The 20,848-nt window shown below is 40.4% G+C and overlaps 1 protein-coding gene across 1 annotated transcript in view; it reads left to right on the top strand.

The window, feature by feature from the left end:
- The window catches only part of LOC137383825 (lysine-specific histone demethylase 2), a 207,112-nt gene that overhangs the window by 3,297 nt on the left and 182,967 nt on the right, over window positions 1–20,848 (top strand). Inside the window, 4 exon segments of the mRNA XM_068057097.1 lie at window positions 12,335–12,429; window positions 13,204–13,325; window positions 15,394–15,483; window positions 20,529–20,640. Coding sequence (XP_067913198.1) covers window positions 12,335–12,429; window positions 13,204–13,325; window positions 15,394–15,483; window positions 20,529–20,640 — 419 coding nt within the window.

Genomic DNA, 20,848 nt, shown 5'->3' with positions numbered 1-20,848 from the left:
AAAAAAAAAAGCCAGGTTGGTGTATTTTATTCTGGGATAAAGGGTAAGGTATATGATTGACTGCATATACATTAAACATTTTTAAAAAAAGTGACCTGTGGCGAAGTGGAACTAGAAAAGACCGTGCACTCCTCCTACCTTGGTCATAAGACTACCCCAAGGGTAATTAGGGATGGGCAACAAATGCTGGCCCTGCCAGTGATGCCCACATCCCATGAAAGATTGAATTAAAAAAAGGTTCTCGGGGGTTGACAGGGCAGATGCTGAGAGGATGTTTTGCCTCATGGTTGATTGTTCTGAAGAAGGGTCATTGACCTGAAACGTTAACTCCTCTCTCCACAGATGCTGCCAGACCTGCTGAGTATTTCTAGCATTTCTTGTTTTTATTTCAGACTTTCAGCATCTGCAGTATTTTGCTTTTATTTAAATTTATAATTGACCTGGGAGTCGAAGATTATGGGGCCTTGCAGGGAAGTGGAATTAAGACCACAGTCAGATCAGCCATGATCTTATTGAATGGTGGAGCAGGCTCAAGGGGTCCAATGGACTACTCCTCCTGTTTCTTATCATGTGTTCTTATGACCCATATTTTGTGATTAAATATGGTTGATGTTGCGATCATTATTATGGAGTAAATCGGACAGCAACTTCTGGTGAAACACAGATATCAGGAAGTTGCTGTTTGATTTACTCTGCTTGTCCAGAAAATTCACTACATCATAACCTTGTTGAGAGATTCACGATTAAAATACAGGAAGGACATGTAGTTGTAATACTTGTCCATTATTACCTACTAAACAGCCAGAAGAAGTTAGGGCTGGTGCACTTGGGTATAATTGAATTTTTAACGGCAACATCGCTCTTAAATGCTAAACAACCTCTCTAGCATAGAAAATTTACTGTTGGAAGTGTGGTGTCTCATTGCTTCAGAATTTAATTATTGTTGAAAGCTTAATTTAAGAAAAAATTCAAATACTTTTTTAACTTTTTCTGTCTCTTGCCTCTCTCTTTTCCTGCTTTCTTTCTTCCCTCATCTTTCCCTTTCTTTATTTTGCTTTCTGTACATGCGCTTACATTGAATTAAATATTTTAATTTATATTTCCTGGCTTAGACTCTGCATGGCTCAGTGAGAATTCTTCAATCTGGTTGAAGAGACACGCTGTTGCTTACCCTGCTTACACAAGTTACAGATCCCCTGTGGAGGGTGTCAAACAAAACAATCTCTAATAACCCTGAGTTGCCACTTAAAAGCTCACGTACAGTCTGTGAGTAGCTATTAAGTGTAATGAATGGTGGGTGCTATTCCTTTGCCACAGACCACAAAATATGAGCCAAGGTATTTATAATAGCTCCATCCTCATTGACAGCAAAGGTGATCGCCATTTTCCTGCAATTAACTCAGTTTTCACTCCATTGCCAGTGGGCTTGTCATAGGCATAGAGTCAGAGAGGTACAGCATTGAAACAGGCCTTTCAGCCCACCCTGTGCCGACCATCAACCACCCATTTATACTAAACCTACATTAATCCCCATCTTCCCTCAATTCTCCTACCACCTACCTACACCAGGGGCAATTTACAATGGCCAATGTACCTATCAACCTGCAAGTCTTTAGCTATGGGAGGAAACCGGAGCACCCGGCGGAAACCCACACGGTCACAGGGAGAACTTGCAAACTCCACACAGGCAGTACCCAGGTCACTGGAGCTGTGAGGCTGCGGTGCTAACCACTGCGCCACCCGCAATTGCTATTGTATAATAGCACTGGCAGTCTGGCAATGTTGCGATATTGACTTGAAAATGCAATCACTGAACCTAACTTACTTTTAAATGAATGAAAATAATTTTATTCTCCAAAAGAATTAACTTCGTTTTAAAGTAACAACAATCTTTGAAGCAAAGATAAATGTTTCAGCAGAATACCTCCAGCTGAAGCAATGAGATTGTGGTGTTCTGGGTAAAAATAAATATCCTTAAAACGCCAGAGTCAGTTTCACCAATGACAGTGCTTTATAAACTTGCTTATTTTTTAAAATAACATTGAGATTTCAATTAACCTTACAGCTCAAGTGAAATATACAATAACACAATCACAATAAGACCAGATAGGTAAAACACAGCACTAGCAATCCTCAACATTCAGACTTTTAAAAATTATTGAAAACATAGTTCTAAAATTCTAAATATAGTTGTAGGTCAGATGGTTTCACAGGTCGGCGCAACATCGAGGGCCGAAGGGCCTGTACTGCGCTGTAATGTTCTAAAATATAACAGTAAAACAGGTCAATACAATCCAAATACAATTGACAGTAGACTTTTTGGCATCAATTTGTTCAACCTTCAATGTAAACTTTAGACCTGAGATTGCAGTCAGCAGGAAAGCAAGGGTGCTTGCCATTGACCTTGATTTAAGCCTCGTTGAGAGATCTGGCAAGAAATGTAACTCTTATCACCCTGCAGTGGCATTGCAACTGATTGCAGTGTTCTTTACTAGGGATTCCTGCAGTGATCTCATCAAGCTGTCCAAGCAGCCAATCACATTGCACAGGCTCCCAAACAGGAAACGAAAAGCGCTAAAATAAAATCACTTTTACATTTTTCTTTACTCGGAGTAAATTTAAGATTGGGACATACACATGAGGTGAAAGTAGAAGCTGAAATATTCTGGAAAAAACTTCAAAAAAAATTAAATCATAGAATGGCCGCTTTTTGTGCTGCAATCATTCAGCCTGCTCTCTGCAAGAGCAACTCACTTTTTTTACTTGTTCATGGGATGTGGGCGTCACTGGATAGGCCAGCATTTATTGCCCATCCCTAATTGCCTTTGAACTGAGTGGCCATTTCAGAGGGCATTGTAAGAGTCAACCACATTGCTGTGGATATGGAGTCACATGTAGGCCAGACCAGATAAGGACACCAGATTTCCTTCCCTAAAGGACATTAGTGAACCAGATGGGTTTTTACAACAATCGACCATGGCTTCATGGTCACACTAGACTAGCTTTTTAATTCCAGATTTATTAATTGGACCCACACCCCTGCCTTTTCCCCATAGCCCTGCATTTTTTCTCTCAAGATAATTATCCAGTTCTCTTTTTGAAGACCTCGATTGAATCTGCCTCCACCATACTCTGAGACAGTTCATTACAGATCTGAACCACTCACTGCATCAAAAAGGTTTTTTGTCAGGTCACTGTTGCTTCTTTTGCCAATCACCTTACATCAGTGTCCTTTGGTTCTGGATCCATTGGCCAATGGGAGCAGTTTCTCCCTTTCTACTTTTGCCCAGCCCCCTCCAGGATTTTGAACATCTCTATATTAAATGTCCTTTTCTCCAAGGCAAACAGATCCAACTTCTCAAAGCTATCCACGTAACTCTCGTGAATTTTTTCCGCACTTTCTCTGATGCCCTAACATCCTTCCTAAAGTGTGATGCTCAGAATTGGACAGAATACAACACACAATTCTCCAGCCCCCTGGCACCACCCTTGTATCGATGGAGGATTGGAACATTATGGCCAGTGCCTCCTCCATTTACACCCTCCTTTTCCTAAGTCTCCTTGGATGCATCTCATCCTGGTGACTTATCAACTTTAAGTATAGACAGCCTATCGAATACCTCTTCATCAATTTTTAGCCCATCTAGTGTCTCACCACCTCCTCTTTGACTATGACTTGGGCAGCATCTTGTTCCTTGGTAAAGACAGATGCAAAACACTGTAATGGATGGGTGGAAGGGGTGTGGATGGTTCCTACTGTTCACCTCGCAACTGACTGCAGTTATGGTTTGTTTAAAATGATGAGTTAGTCCTAAGTGTTTTTAGATTAAAATGAACAGACAAATGACAGGCTTTCTTGTAGTTTTAAAACAGAGGATTAACTATTTATTGAACAATTTTCATTTCCTGAAATGTTTGCAACACCACCTATGTACACATTCACTCACATGCACTCTCAAGGGAAGATAGATAGAAGGTAAAAGGTAAGTGTTCAAGGTGTGGCATATGTTTGTGGTATATGTTTGTGGTTTATGGGTAAACCTGTTGCATCTTCTAAGTAGGATAATTGTTTTTAAAGGTTGTTTGTAGTCATGAACTTGTTGAGATGTTGTAGATTTCTGGTGGTTAAGATTTCAGACTGAATGAAGGTAGTGGTCACTTTCAGCTCTCTGTCTCTCCCTGCCTCCTAAAGGTTGCCTTTTAAGGTCAAAGATTCATCAGTTTAGAGTCTGTTAGTTGACACATGGGCTTCTCCTCTTGTGTGACCACACAATGAACCACATATGGAATCCATGGCTATCTATTCATGTTTGAATGAGTACTATTCCGTTATGATGTGTCTACTTCACACCTTCTTTGTCTCAGCATAAAACCATTCAATTCGGGAATGTTTCTTGATTTGTTCTAGGATGGGTGTAGTTGACACCTGGAATGTATCCTTTTGCCCTTTTGAGACAGTTTGAATACACAGACCAGGTCATCTGACCTTCGTGGCCATCTTGCAGCGCATTGAAATTGTCTCCTTTAAAAAAAAAAGTAAACGAAGTGTCTACTTTTGAATAAAGTTCATATCTTTAAAGACAGGAATATATATCTTGACAGGGCATGAGAGTACTCATTTAGTACCTCAGTCATGCCCTTTGCCTCCATGCGTAAATCCAGTTTTTGGTCTTTAATCGGACTCACTCCTCCTTTATTACCCTTTTATTATTGATCCTATAGAAAACTTTTAGGTTCCCTTTTATGTTAGCTGTGAGTCTCTTATACTCTCTCTTTGCTTCTTTCTTTTTTTCACTTCCGCTCTGAACCTTCTATATTCAGCCGGTTCTGAATTGTATTATTCACCTGACATCTGTTATATGCACCCTTTTTCTGCTTCATCTTACTCTCCATCTCTCTCATCATCCAGGGAGCTCTGGATCTGTTTGCCCTACCTTTCTTCATCGTGGGACTGTACCTTGATCATACCCGAGCTATCTCCTCTTTTAAAAGCTGCCCATTAATCAGTTACATTTTTGCCTTCCAAACTTTTGATTCCAATTCTTTTGTGCCAGATCTGAAGTTGGCCTTCCCCAATTAAATATCTCTGGATTGCTCCTTGTACTTTTCCATAGCCAACCGAGATATTATGATGCTTTGGTCACTGCCCCCTAAATGTTCCCCAATTATCACTTGACCCACCTCATTCCCCAGAACCAGATCCAGCAATGCCACTTTCCTCATTTGACTGGAAATCTACTGATGTGGAAAATTCTCTTGAACGCACTCTAGAGACTCTTGCCCCTCTACACTATTTACACTATTACTATCCTAGTCTATCTTAGGATAATTTAAGTGAATAGGGTATGGTGTATCATTTTGAACAAATGATCATAATTGGTTTGTATATTTTTGATTTTTTTGAGGTATATGGTGTTTAAAATGACATTTTGTAATAAACAATTAATTGTACATTTTTTGCTGGTGAACCCCATGTTATGTTTTGTATGCATTATTTAAGCATATCTTAAGACTAGAATACATGCAGCCGGAAACATTCCAATATGGTGGTTGACTTCCTGATCCCAGTTGATGCTGTTTGGACAACTGTTTTTTTGGAGGGAGGAAAATTGGAGGTCATTATCTATTTGAGTCACTCGAACTTCCAACTACTTGGTTAGAGATCAGCATTGTTTGTACACTTGGAACATATTGCTGTATGCTTTCTGAGCTGGAGTGGGGTGGAGTGCAATATCAATGCATAAAGAAAAATGGCGGTCTCTCTGGTGCTGATGGCACCCCATGGTGCTCAAAGAAATGAATGTTGTGCTAAGTGACCCCTAACTTGTACATTTTAACAGCTTGCTACAGTCAGGGATTGTTTCCATGACCAGAGAAAAACTGCTGTTGTAGCAGTGGTCAAAAAAGGCCACAAGTAAGATCTGGGTAATTTTAGGCCTATTAGCCTGACTTCTGTTACAGGCAACTTGCTGGAAGAGGTCATTAGGGATACTGTTCATGAACTCCTGGACAAAGAAGGGGTAATTTAGAGACTCAACAGGGTTCCTGGAAAGGATGGTCCTGTCTCACCAGCCTGATTGAATTTTTTTGAGGAAGTTGCCAGATTGGGGGATGCAGGTAGCCCAACTGACAATGTAGAAGTGGATTTTCAATAAAATTTTGACGAGATGCTACATGACGCACAACTTAATCCTGTGGGATTGAAAGAAAGATCCTGGATTGGATAAAGAATTGGCTGCATACTCATAAGCAAGAGGGTTGTTAATTAGTGTTCTGCGTGAAGTTCGGTTGCTGGTGGATTACTGCAGGAATTGATCATTGTGCCGTTAATGATTAATATAGATTGTCAGCATTCAGTCCTTGAATGAGTTGTCGCCTCCTAAATCCATGTTTCTTGTTCCCGGAACTGCATGTTTGAATCCCTTCAATCAGGTTTCTGCACTGCTACAGTACTACTGATAACTTCTCTTATCAAAGTCACAAATGACTGTCTCAGTCACATAGGATAAGTAATCTATCCCTCTTTGTCCTTCTGTGCCTGTCACAGTTGACCACACTATCCTCCTCCTGGGATGGGATTGCACTTGTGTGGTTACTTTCTTAATTACCTAATCATAGCCAGAGAATCACCTGCAATGTTTTTAATCCCACTTGCGCACTATTCCCTCTGGTGCCCCTCAAGCATCTATCCTTTGCTCCCTGCTGTTTCTCATCTTTCTGCTACCTCTTGGCAGCAGCAGCTGAAAACAGATCAGTTTCCACATGTCATAGAATTATACAGCACAGAAACAGGCCCTTCAACCCATCGTGTCCATGCCAGCCATCAAGCACCTAACTATTCTAATCCCATTTTCCAGCACTTGACCCGTAGCCTTGTATGCTATGGCATTTCAAGTGCTCATCTAAATACTTGAATGTTGTGAGGTTTCCTACCTCTACCACCTCTTCAGGCAGTGTGTTCCAGATTCCAATCACCCTCTGGGTGAAATTTTTTTTCCTCAAATCCCCTCTAAACCTCCTGCCCCTTAACTTAAATCTGTGCCCCCTGGTTATTGACCCCTCCGTCAAGGCAAAATGTTTCTTCCTATCTATCCTATCAATGCTCCTCATAATTTTGTGTACCTCAGTCATGTTCCCCCCTTCAGCCTTCTCTGTTCTAAGGAAAACAACCCTAGCCTATCCAGTCTCTCTTCATAGCTGAAATGCTCCAGCCCAGGCAACGTCCTGGTGAATCTGCTCTGCACCCTCTCCAGTGCAATCACATCCTTCCTACAGTGTGGTGACCAGAACTGTACACAGTACTCCAGCTGTGGCCTAACTAGCGTTTTATACAGCTCCATCATAGCCTTCCTGCTCTTATATTCTGTGCCTCGGCTAATAAAGGCAAGTATCCCATATGCCTTCCTAACCACCTTATCTACCTGTGCTGCTGCCTTAAGTGATCTGTGGACAAGTACACCAAGATCCCTCTGACTTTTTGTACTTTCTAGGGTCCTACCATCCATTGTATATTCCCTTGCCTTGTTAGTCCTCCCAAAATGCATCACCTCAGACTTCACCCCCACCACCACCACTACCTCTCTTGACCCCTCCACTTGACTCCAAGTTGTCAGACTGCTTGTCTGATATCCAGTACTGGACGAGCTGGAATTTCTTCCAACTAAATATGGGAAAGATCAGAACAGCTGTCTTCAATCCTCGCCACAAACTCTGTTCCCTATCCACCAACTTAATCCTTCTCCTTGGTAACTGTCTGTCTGAGGCTGTAGCAGACTGTTTGCAACCTTGGTGTCATATTTGACTCCAGGACGAGTTTTTGGTCACATGTCTGTGTAATCACTAAGACTGTCTATTTCCACCTCTGGAACATCCGTCCTGCTCTGTCCCTTCTTCAGCTCATCTGCTGTTGAAGCCCTCTTCTTTGCCTTTGTTAACTCTAGACTTGACAATTCCACGCATTCCAGGCCAGCCTCCCATGTTCTTCAGTAAACTTGATGTCAACCAGAGCTCTGCTGCTCATGTCCTAACTTGCATTCACCTATCTCTTGTGTGCTCAATGACTTACCTTGGCTCCTGGTTAAGTAATGACTTAATGTTAAAATTCTCCTTGTTTTCAAATCCCTCCATGGCCTCAACTCTCATTGCTGTTATGTCCTCCAGTCCCACAACCCTCCAAGATATCTCCACTCATCTAATTCTGGCCTCTTGAGAATCCCTGATTTTAATGCTCCACTATTGGGAGCCATGCCTTCAGCTACATAGATCTGGAATTTCCTCCTTAAACCTCTGCACCTCAATACCTCTCTTTTTTTATAAGACACTCCTTAATGCCTGCCTCTGACCAGGCTTTTGGCCATCTGTGCTAATAGCGGCAATGCGGTTTGGTGCCGAACTTTGATTTATTACGCTCCTGTGAAGGACCTCGGGATTTATTTATTTATTTAGAGATACAGCACTGAAACAGGCCCTTCGGCCCACCGAGTCTGTGCTGACCAACAACCACCCATTTATACTAATCCTACATGAACCCCATGTTCTCTACCACATCCCCACCATTATCCTACCACCTACCTACACTAGGAGCAATTTACAATGGCCGATTTACCTATCAACCTACAAGTCTTTGGCTGTGGGAGGAAACTGGAGCACCCGGCGGAAACCCACGCAGACACAGGGAGAACTTGCAAACTCCGCACAGGCAGTACCCAGAACTGAACCCAGGTCGCTGGAGCTGTGAGGCTGCAGTGCTAACCACTGCACCACTGTGTCGGGATGTTTAATAACATTAAAGGTGGTATACAAAGACACATTGCTGGATGAAAGTGTTGGGTGGGATGGGAAGAATCTGCCAGTTTGTCTCTGATATATATTTGTCTGAGTGTCAGAACCTTGGATGAGAAGAAAAACTTATACATTCAGATCCAGATACAGTGGGGAAATTAGGGACCACATCTGGCAGATGACAAATAATACAAATATAGTGTTTGCATCTGGGTAGGGCTAATACCAACATGTGTATATGATGCAGGATTCCAAACTCAAGTCTGTTGAGCAGAAAAGAGACTTGGGTGTTATGGTACATGAGCCTTGAAAGGTTCACGACCAATAAGGCTATAGCAAAAGCAAATAGACAGGATTGGTATTTGCGCTGTGGCGGCCCTGTACAATGATTCACTTTAGGACCCCTTTGTTTACTGGACCGTGATACCAACTACTTGATGTGGTGTAAAATTTGTACACATGCAATCATGGAAAGGCATATCTGCAGTTGGTAATATAAAAATAGGTGACAAACTGATAAGTGAAAGGAAATGGAAGTAAATGATATTGATTATAAAGGTCTTGAGACACATTCAATGTTATTTCATTATGGCAGCTTAGAAACTAGCTTTCTGACACAGTTGGAGCATTCTTGCTCTGAGTCAGAATGTGTGGGTTGAAGTCCCACTCCAGAGGCTTGAGCACAAAAAGAATGCTGCACTGTTGAACGTGCTGTCTTTGGAATGAGACATTAAACTGAGGACGCCCTGTCTGCCTCCTCAGGTGGATGTTAAGGATCCCATGCCACTGCATTGAAGATGATCAAGGGAGTTATTCCTCGTGTCCTGGTCTCATTTTCCTCACACTTGCACTCTTCCTCTCTCTGTCTCTCGCACTCTTCACTTTCTTACTCCCTCTCCTTACTGAGTAACTCACCACTTTTACTCTTGTACTCACTTGCTTTCACACTCACTCTCTCTCACTTCCAGGCATTCTTTCACTAACATTTATTCATTGAAACTCATGGACTTGCTCACTTTCCTGCACACTCTATCACTGAAGTTGATCAATCCCTTTACCTAAGGAGAGAGGGAACTGGATCCTGATCCTAAGGTAAGAGGATTGTACCCTGACCTAATAATACAAGGGGATTGTACTGTTATTTATTGTCTAGAATACTTTGTCTAGTTTTAGTCCCCTAACAGGATGACTGATGTAAAGGCCATGGAACTGTTTCAGGGGACTATGGTTTAAAAGACTTGAATTAACATGATAGGCTGGGACCTCTGTCTCAGGGACTAGTAAAGGCCTGCTCGGGTATGAAATTGACACCCGACCCGACCACATCCAACCCGAACCTGACCCAGGTCCTAGTCCTTTGATTTTTTTTTTTTTTTCCGCGCCCGACCCGACTACCATAATAAAGTTAATTATATCAAACATACCTTGTCCAAATGTTGTGATCCTCTGTTCCGGCAGCAGGCTATTCCTGCAGAATCATGCGCAAGTTCCCTCCCTGAGCAAGGCAGCACTGTGTCCAACCCGACCCGACCCAAACCCGACACGTCGTCGGGTCGCCATGCTTTAGGGACTAGACTGTGTCCATGTGGATAGATTTGCACATAGGTTAAATAGAAGCAGGAGATGTATGCATATAAACATTTAGATTAGATGTTATGTTTTTCGTTTTGAAGTGAATCACCGAACTTTTAGAATAAATTGCCTGCTCATGAATGTGGATTCACGGCAAGTATTCAAAAGGGAGCTGGCTGAATTCCTGAGTATGGCTGATTGTAATTGCATAGAAAATGTGGATTTGGTGATGACTTTTGTGTCTCATGGTCAATATGGTCTCCTGTAACTTGTTTCACTTAACTGTTGGGGAGGGAGAGAGATTTCCCAGTTGTTTTCCCCCTAAGTTCACTATTTTTCTTGCTTGTACCAAAAGATTATGTAGCTGCTGGTTGGTCAGGAGCATTTTGGATCGGGATGCTCTGTTGCAACATAACTGGATGTATGACTTGCCTTTCAGCCAAATTATCCAAAAGAGACACAGTCAGGTTCCACATATGCGCTGATCACACCCAGCTCTACCTCGCCACTACATCTCTGGGTCCCTCCTCCTACTCTGTGCTTGTCTGATATCCAGACCTGGTTAAAGCAAAATTTTCTCCAATTAATTAGTGGGAGCACCAAAGTCATTGTTTTCACCCCTGCAACAAACTCTGTTCCCTTCCGTGGTCATTGTCTCAGGTTGAACCTGACTGTTCACAAACTTGGCCTCCTACTTGACCCTGAGCTGAGCTTCTGATCTTCTATCCTTTCCATCACCAGGGCTGTCTACTTCCATCAGCTCCATACTATTGTCTGTCTCTGCCCCTGTCTCAACCCATCTGTTGCTGAAACCTTCATCTATGTTCTTATTACCTTCAAACTCTCTTATTCCAATGCTTTCCTGACTGGCTTCCATAAATCAGAATTCATCCAAAACTCTGCTGCCATATCCTAACCAAGTCCTGTTCCCCCATCATCACTGTACACATTGGCGCACTGTCTGCCAAAACCTCAAGTTTAAAATTCTTATTCGTATTTTAAAATCCTTTCATAGATCAGGATACCTGTAACCTCCTCCAGACCTCTGACAACTTTGCATTCCTCCAACTCTGGCCTCATATGCATCGCTCACTCTCTTCATCATTGGCGGCTGTGCCTTTCGCCATCCGAGTCCTAAACTCTGGAATTTCCTCCCCAAATCCTTCCACTTCTCATTAGGTACTCCTCAAGAACTTTAACCAAGCTTTTGGTCTTCTGCGCTAACATCGCTTTCTCTGACTTGGCGCAATTTTTAAAAAAAAGTACACTTCTGTGAAGCTCCTGGGGATGTTTTACTATGCGCTATATAAAAATTGTGGTTGATGGGCCAGCTGTCATATTCATACATCAAGATGACAGTATTTATTGGTTCCTGACTTTGTTATTTGGAAGTGGAAGAGGCTTATTCGGAGTCAGCAAAGTGGAGGCAAATTCAATGAACGATTGAGTAATTTATTTTTCAGTGTGATTGCTTTTTGGTCAGGCAGCAGACACAAGAACAAACAATTGCAAAGAAGTTCCAGATGCCATAGTTGAACTAGGTGTACTTCAAGTATCTGGTCATGTCTTTGTCTGATGTAGGTAATAGTTTTGCCTGTCATAAGTGTCCAGTTAATTTTCTTTCTCCTCTGTTAAATCTCTAATCTTCCCTGCAATTTAATTACTACTTTCATGTTTCTCCAATTATGTTACCTGAAATCTTTTCTTTGTCCCAACATTTTCTGCTCAATTACATCACCAAAAATTTGAGGTACAGCTTCAGCAATTTCAGGCAACTTACATTTGTGGTTTGTTTTATAACCAGGTTCAAAATGGTTGCCCTCATTTCACTAATCAGTAACTGAGAAAATGTTGATTGAAAGCTCAAGTCTTCCTGATGTAGTTTCTGTGGAGGTGTAGTCAGAAATGATCAGTTTATACAATAAGGCCTCATTTCTCTAAGTTTGGTAACCATATGCGCACATATATTGATTATTTGTAGATGCCATGAGTGGACGGGTGAGAGCAAAGAAAAGGCCAACTATTTTTGAAGCACCAATGGATAACAATCCGCCCTTGAGATCATCTGGAAGACAGGTGTTGTACAGTGCTATTAAAACCAATATTCACTGGTTTTCCATTTACTTTTTCAATTCAAATGGGGTTCACTCGCAGACCAAACTTGAAATCAGATGCCCGCCACACTGCCTCTTGTATTAATATATCTTGTTACTAAGGTTTTTTTTTAGAAAAGAAAAGTTGTTGGTAAGTAGCCAGCAATAGATGCTTTAATGTATAATGATGTTTTAAGAATCTTTATAAGAACATTCAATATCACATTAAAGAAATATAAAGTACTGCTTTTTTAAAGTTATAAATGTGCTTGTGTATAATTTTTCTCTTATGGAATACAATATTTAGGCTGAAATGCACTCTTTAAGTTGATATGTTTCATATAGATGTGTAGTGAACGATAATCACTGTAGTCCTGCAAGGCTGCAAATAGCCTCTTATGAATTTGTTGTAATTGCACAAAATGTTATTCTGTTAAAGATGCCATTTGCCATTGTTCTATTTGCAATCCCCAGCCTTGGAGAGATGCAAATGGATGTCTTTGCAGATGGATGATAGCTGTAGTAAACCCCTCTACAGTATATATGTTACATGTTCCATAGTATTTTAAAGATTGTAGAAGATTGTAGCAATTGATAGATTTGGCTTAATATTTTTTGTAAATACCCTCAATAAATCATGGTTTGTAGTTACATTTGTATAATTTGAAAAACAATGCAAGAATGAATACATTTGTGGAGCTGCATGATCAGCCTTACATTAATATCTAAGTTCATTTCATATTTTGTTATAATGAAGGTCAAAAAGAAAACTTTTGAAACTGAGGAAGAGGAAGAAGGTTGTGAAAAGAAATACAGGAAGTGTGAAAAAGCTGGCTGTAGCGCAACATACCCTGTGTGCTTTGCAAGTGCTGCAGAGAGGCAAGTGGAGTTAATACTGTAAATTTATTGAAAGAATCTAGTGTACATATGGGATTATTATTCAGGTGCTCAATTAGAATCTGTTTACCTCTGTTTAGGAGGACCACTGTAACTATCAATATAATTTCATAGCATTGGTTCAAAAAAATGGGATTTATAAATGTTAAGTTTTTAATAGAGGACCTATTTGCTCAGTGGAATTATGCTGTTGGATCAGGGTTTACTTGAAGCTTTTGTATGTATTTTGTTGTAAACTCATGTATAGGTCAAATGGTGACATCTTAATTACTATACCAGCTAATAATCCTTCTGGAATTGAAAACCGTTTACAAGTGTTTTGCAAATCAAGGTAGGGATAGAGTTCTGGCATGGTTTAAATTATATGTTCAGCGTCGAGATAATCTTAGGAATTTTTAACCCCATCACCTTTCCTGTTCAGTATGTTTGTAAAGGATGAAAATAATTTTATGATGCTACCAGAGTGTTATCTGCAGACTTGAAGCATTTTTACTGGATGTCTCTAAAACATCTTTTTCACCTTTAGATAATGGGTTCCTTTTCATGTTCAGATTCAAAACTAGCTGCTGTCCCATTGTCTTTAAACAAAGGTGCATCTTAAAACTCTTATTTTATCAGCTATGTTGAAAATTAATCTTTCAACAAACTTTCATTTCAGTTTAGGTAAAGTGAAATTTTTATCTTTGTGGTTTTGTTGAGCTTAAGTGAGGACCACTTTGAATACTTGAGAAAATATTTTAGTTCTTGTTTCCAGAAAGATGTTTCTTTCCCTGACCCCATTTATTTTCTGTGTTTAGAAACAAGTAGGGGATCTGCATCGCAATCTTTGCCAGTGCTGTTTTGTTGTCTGCCACTTGGAGCTAGGTGAAATGCCCTAGCTTAATTTGCTCTCTTTTTCCTACAAAGTGTATGATTACTGATGTACAGTAACTCAAAGTTGTTCGTTTGTAACTTGCTGTGCAGATATGTTCTGTTGTGTACTGTGGAGACATTAAAATGGGAGAAGTTAATTTTGCATGTAGGTTCACGTTTGGAAAAAAAAAGGGCCTAACCTAACTTGACACTCTGGCTGTGGAGTTGGCTTCTTGCCAGTCATGTTTTTCTCCTGTTAAAGTCTCTCTCCTGAGAACCTGGATTAAGCAGTTGTTCAAGAATAAATTTTGTTTGTGGCATTGGACTTGCATATTTAGGACATTGAGGGGGCGGGCACCTTGCAATCTCGACTAGGATGAGAGCTGCTGGAAAGGTTTGTGGAGACCAGGCAGAATTACACATACTCATCTAGCTAAAGTACAGTACCTCCTAAGTTTAGGCTAGGTCAGAGACAAGCAGTTACTGTTGAAGATCTACACCTCTAATTTAGGGACCGATGTTCAATGAGGTCTGGCATGTAGCTGCACTGTGATCAAGATGATGTGACTGGCGACGAAAGATTGGAACAGAGTTATCCTCTGGCAGATTTGTCATTTGCTGCATGAGTCAGGTAGTATGCACAGACACCATCAATGATTAATCAGTCAGCTTGGCCCATTAATGAGACCTGAAAGAGTAGTCACATCACCTGAAAACAGATTCCTCCAGTCGTTCCAGAAAATCCTGTATCTTCATCTTGGCCAACTCAGACTGCTTTACATTTTCCATAAATCCACACATGGTCTACCAGCCTTTTTCCAATTAAGTAATTTTATTAAATTCCTCCCTCATTTCCAGTTTGCAGATACATGCTTAGAAAGAAAACTTTGAAAATTATATTGGACCATACCCACTTTATTGGTATTACATTGCTCAACTGAACCAGCCTGGCAGTTTCAGCTTCCTAGTTGTCCCTCAGCTGACCTATCTAGTGCATCACTGAAACTGCCTACCAACCTCATTTAATGTTGCCCATCTGAAAGATAGCACCTTCAACATTGCAGCGCACCCACAACCTTATCACTCAAAGGAGAGAATGCTGCCAACTGAATTACAGCTGACAAACATTTACAACTTGTGTGCATTGAAGTTTGGAATGGTTACTAGTCTGTATTCCTTTTTGTGATGTCAATTTTAGGTGTGCTAAAAATGGTTACACTTCACGCTGGTACCACTTGTCTTGTGGGGAACATTTCTGCAATGAATGCTTTGACCATTGTTACCGAAGGTAAGTCTCTGGGGTTTGTTTTTTGATTTATTTCCTGTTTTTAGATGAGTATCATTTGTTAGCCAAAGGTGCTGGGAGTTTAACTTGTTTTGAAGCGTCTAGCATTTTGTAAATTTATCCAAGGTGCACTCAGACTTTCTCCCCTCTCCTAACTACTCTGGTAGTGTCTAGCTTCAAATTAGTTTTCTTTTTCTAAATGATAGAAAAGTAATTGGGAATTTTGCTGTTTACTGATATGCTGCTGCTTCATGGAACACCCTCACCTATTTGTGCAGTGCTGGCACACCACCTAAAAATATTTGTTTTGAATATCAAAGTAATTATCCTCTAGAGAATTGATTTGGAAATCCTATCAAGAGGTTGGAATTTTGTTCATAATTTTAGACTTGTCAAAACAGTTTCACTTTGGGTAGTTTTCTGTCCAGTTTGTCAGTAGCTATGTACCTGACTTACCTGTAGAAATTCAGCATATTTGGCACTAATTAGGTGGTGTCATCAAATGTTGCAACTTGGAGATTATTTCATGCGTTTTTTCAATTTCATTGTAGCTGGAAGTATAAATTCATTGATTTTGGCCTAATGTATCTTTTGGAAAATCTTCAATCTGCATGAACTTCCTGTCTACAGAACCTTGCATCTGGTTATAATGTTTTTGTCACTTTGTCTCAACTTTTTCCATCATATAAATTCCTATATCAGTGTTTATGATGGAAGCTGCCTATATAAACTTGACCAGCTATAATTACACTTTCCCACTGCAGCTTAGTTCTGCATTTCTGAACTCTTTAGCCTGTATATCTATGCTCCAATCAACTGGACTTCTATAATTCCCAAATTGCCCCATATTTTGCTATTTAATTAGTTGAATCAATATAAAAATTAGTATAGCATGTATGACTTTAAAATGCATACTGAATTTTGTGTCTCTTCCCTGGTCCAATTATCTGTCACCCTTTAGCTCCATTTCACAAAGTATACTTGGTTGGCTCCCTGTGTGGAATGTCACAGGTGATCAACTAATAAGTTTTAATTTATTTGAAGTACTAATGGCTCATGCCCATGAAAAATCACAAGATACACTATCTTATAATTTGAGCTGCTAAGTCCCAGTAGCAACTATGTTTTCCAGCAGAATTAAAGATGGATCCTTTTTTCGGATACTTATTGTCACACTTATTCAAATTATTTGCTGTTTCACACATGTATTTATCTAGCATCTTACTCACATGTGAACCTCTTGAGACTAATGAAGTAGAGATTTGTCTAATCTTACAACTGCAACTGTACAATTTCAAGTTCCTTCATTTTCTATGATTTTGATACCTTTATACTAGGTTGAAAAAAAAAGGATGAAGTGATGCACTATATCAGATTTTAATACTTGCAATTCAACTTTTTTTTTATATAATAAGACTTTCAGAATTTCAGGCACATCATTTGTTACAAATGCAATACTTAATACATTGTAGCTAATGACTGTCATTCTAGATGTAGTGCAGAACAGAATGTTGAACAGTTGTTAAAGTGTCCGCTTTTCCCCATTAGTGACAAACACTGTTTGCAGTTGTGAAATGATACTTATTACAGTAATTTTGGCTGTCTTGCCATTGTGTTTTTATAATGGGTGGTTGAAAAAAAGATGCAACCTGAAGAATAAGGTCATTGGCAGATGTTGATGGTACAGTGGTTTACAAACTATGATATTGCTGGTTTGTTTCAGTGGTGTTCAACACTTGGTTGGCTGTGCTATATCTGTGATAAATTTCATAATTTGTATGTTGCATGGTTGGATGAACTTGTGCTATATCTCAATTTTGGGAGGGGGGAGATTTTAGTTGTTTTGCAAAGCAAGTGTGACCCTGTTGTGTGAATGAATGAATTTAGTGTCTTTGCTGCCACAAACTCCCTGACTACCAGCTCCTTCCCCTTCTCAGGCCAGTGTCACAGGCTGCAACAGACTGTTTGCAGTGTCCTGTTTGACCCGGAGGTGAGTTTCTGACCCTGTATTGTCTCTGTAGCCAAAAATTCCAACTTCCCGCATCTCTAATATGGCATGCCTCTGCCTCGGCCCATCTGCTGCTGAAGCCCCAAGATATTTTTGCCACCTTCGTACTCAGTTATTGCAATGTTCTTCTTGCTAATGTTACATCCTGCACCTTCTATAAGTTCCAGCTCATCTAAAACTTTGCTGTTTGCATGATAGCAGACCATCCCACCTCCATGCTTGCTGATCCAAATGGACCTCTGATGTCCCAATGTCTCATTGGTTTAAAACCAGTTATCCAGTCTCATGGCCTATATCAACTCCTTCATCCCACCATGGCCTCCATATGAATTCTCTTTCTCTGCCTCCAGCCTCATGTACATACTCCCTTCCTTCCTATTTCACTGCACCATTTATGACCATATCTTCAATCACCTAGTTCCACTCAGATTCTTCCCCTAATTATCACTCTTGCACACTGTCTCGTGCAGTTGCTTGCTCTCACTTTAAAGAACCTTTTTTTAAAAAAAAAGCTGCATCTCTGCAACTGAGATTTTGGTCACCTCTCCTAATCTTTCATCCTTGTGCATTGGCATCAGTTTTCCTTGTAATTCTGTGAAGTGTCTTGATGACTTTGCCTGTTGAAGACAATACGATGAAAGTTGTTGTAACATTAGCATCAGAAGTTGTAAAACTCTCACCTGTTAATTGACAGAATTCATGAATAAACTGTTCAGAGATCAGAGCTTTGATTTTCACCTAGAGAACAGGCTACAAAAGCAAAATACTGCTGATGCTAGAAATCAAATAACAGAAAATGCTGGAAATACTCTGGTCAGGAGGCATCTGCAGAAACAACTTGTATTTATATAGCACTAATAACAAAACTTCCCAAGGCACTTCACAGGCAGAATTTAAAACAAAATATGGCACTGAGCCACATAAGGAGGCCAAAAGTCATGATCGATGACCAACAGCTTGGTCAAAGAGGTAGTTTTTGAGGAACGTGAGCTAGAGGTGTAGGGAGGGTATTCAGAGCTTAAGGCCTAAGCAACTTAAGGTGTAGCCACCAATGGCGCACTGATTAAAATTGGGAATGCTCAACAGGCCAGAATTAGAGTGCAGATATCTTGGAGGTTTTGGGGCTGGAGGTGGTTAGAGATAGGGAGGGTGAGGCTATGGAGGGATTTGAAACTAGGATGAGAATTTTAAAAATCAAGACATCGCTTGACCAGGAGCTGATGTAGATCTGTGAGCACAGGGGTGATGGGAGTTAGAGAGTTAAGATATGGGTAGCAGATTTTGGGTGACCTCAAGTTTATGGAGGGTAGATTGTAGGAGACCAGCCAGGACTGCCTTGGAATAGTCAAGTCTAGAGCTAACAGACAGAAACAGAGTTAATGTTTCGGGTTGATGACTATCAGAGCTGGGAAAGGTTAGAAATATAAGTTTTAAGCAAGTGAAAGGGAGGAGGGTTTGAAACCGAACAAAAAAAGGGAACATCTGATGGGTTGTAAGATAGGAGACAAAAGGGTTGGTGGTACAGGGTCAAAGAGTTGTAATGGGCCAAGTAAACAAAAGACATGGAGAATGGCAGAAGGATGAACAGCTGATGCCCGAAAGCAAAGAGCAGTGGAAAAAACAAGACCGAACCAAATCCTGCAAAGAAAAAGGTAAAGGAATGGAGACCGAGGTTATGGTCTGAAATTGTTGAGTCTGGAAGGCGCATAACAAAGATGAGGTACTGTTCAAGCTTTCAGTGAGTTTCATTGGAACACTGCAGTAGAGGCCTACTTTAGGTCGGGAAAAAGAACCAGACCTGAACCCGGCCAGAGTCCCTCCGATTTTTGCCCCAAGCTCAACCCGACCCAACCATCCCTTTACTTACCTTAGTGACACCAAACCTGCAAGAAGCTGAAGCGCGTGCACGATGACGTCACAGTGCCGTCACTCGCTCACTGCAGACTCATTTTTGTCCTGGACTCCCAGCTCAAGTAAAATTTTTTTTTAAATTTCAATACTTGCCAGCAGAGCACTTACCGTGTGTCCGGCCCCACCCAAACCGCACCAGACACGTCATCGGGTCCGTTCGGGTCAGGTAACAGGCCTCTGCACTGCAGGAGGCTGAGGATGGAGAGGTTAGTGCAAGAGCAAGGTGGAGAATTAAAATGAAAGGCGACTGGAAGCTCAGTTATGCTTGTGGACTGAATGGAGGTATTCTGAAAAGCAGTCACCCAATCTGTTTGGTCTTGGGATGCATTTGGGTTGGATGCTTTATTTGCTGCAGCTGAAAGTCAGGCATCCAACCTGAATGCACCCCGTTCTTGCCAGGCGCATTAGGTTATAATAGATGCTTGTAAGAAAATCTGAAATTAAGTTGTTTCATTTGCACTGTGAAAATAACTTCAATGATGAGTTTTTTTTTTAAACTGGAGTTGAAAGTAGTTGAAATGTTCTGGTTTTAAATTTCCACCTCATTCGTTTGAAGGTGCTGACATGTTGAATATGGTTCCTGTGTCTTGACACTCTGATCCCATTGTCCAGTTGGTTACTCATCATGTGAGCCAAAAACTAGTTGCCATTCTACAGTTCAAACATCACAGTTGATCATGTTGTCACCTAAAGATCCATATGTTCTCTCTTGAACAATTGGGTGTAGTAATTCTGGCTGGCTTTCTTCCCCCATCACTCGTCAAGGGATGCTGAGGTAGAGATTCTACTGTCAGATCAGCTAAGTCAGCACAGCTCTCAGGCTGAACCTCTCATCTCCCTTTTCCTTCTAAAAGGAGTAATAGTGGGTGATCTGTTCCCCTCAGCCATCATCGGGAGCTTTGTTTTAAAATTTAATTGTTTATTGTATTAAACATGTAAATATTGTGGGTAACAGATTTTAAGAGGATGGCAAGGAAATGAAAGCACAAATAGGAAAAAAAATTATCCATGTCTTAATATTTCTCAATCTTTTAATGAAACAAAAAAGTACCCCATTCATATTTTCATTGACATGCAAATTTTACTAATTACTAGTGATTTTTGTCTGATTATTTTAAATCTTCTCTAGCCACAAAGATGGATATGAGAAATATGCAACTTGGAAAAGAATTTGGACCAGCAATGGCAAAAGTGAGCCTAGCCTGAAAGCATTTATGTCTGATCAACTGGTTCCTTATTGGGTAAGTTAAATAAATGAAAACTAGTAATCCAAATTAGCATTCAGAATTACTTGATTATACAACGCTGCACAAAAAATTCACTCTAGAATCAGAAATTGTATTGCAAAGTGGTGAAAAGGTTAGAATTAATGCATGAAAGATGACTTCTCCTGCTAGACAATTTCTGAAGCAACATTTTTGCTAAATACTTGGTTATGAAAGAGATGAT

The sequence above is a fragment of the Heterodontus francisci genome, chromosome 2 (genome assembly GCF_036365525.1).
Source record: "Heterodontus francisci isolate sHetFra1 chromosome 2, sHetFra1.hap1, whole genome shotgun sequence".
In the NCBI taxonomy this organism is placed as follows: Eukaryota; Metazoa; Chordata; class Chondrichthyes; order Heterodontiformes; family Heterodontidae; genus Heterodontus; species Heterodontus francisci.
Note: the sequence above shows the minus strand (reverse complement) of the source record. Positions and strands in the feature narration are given on the sequence as shown.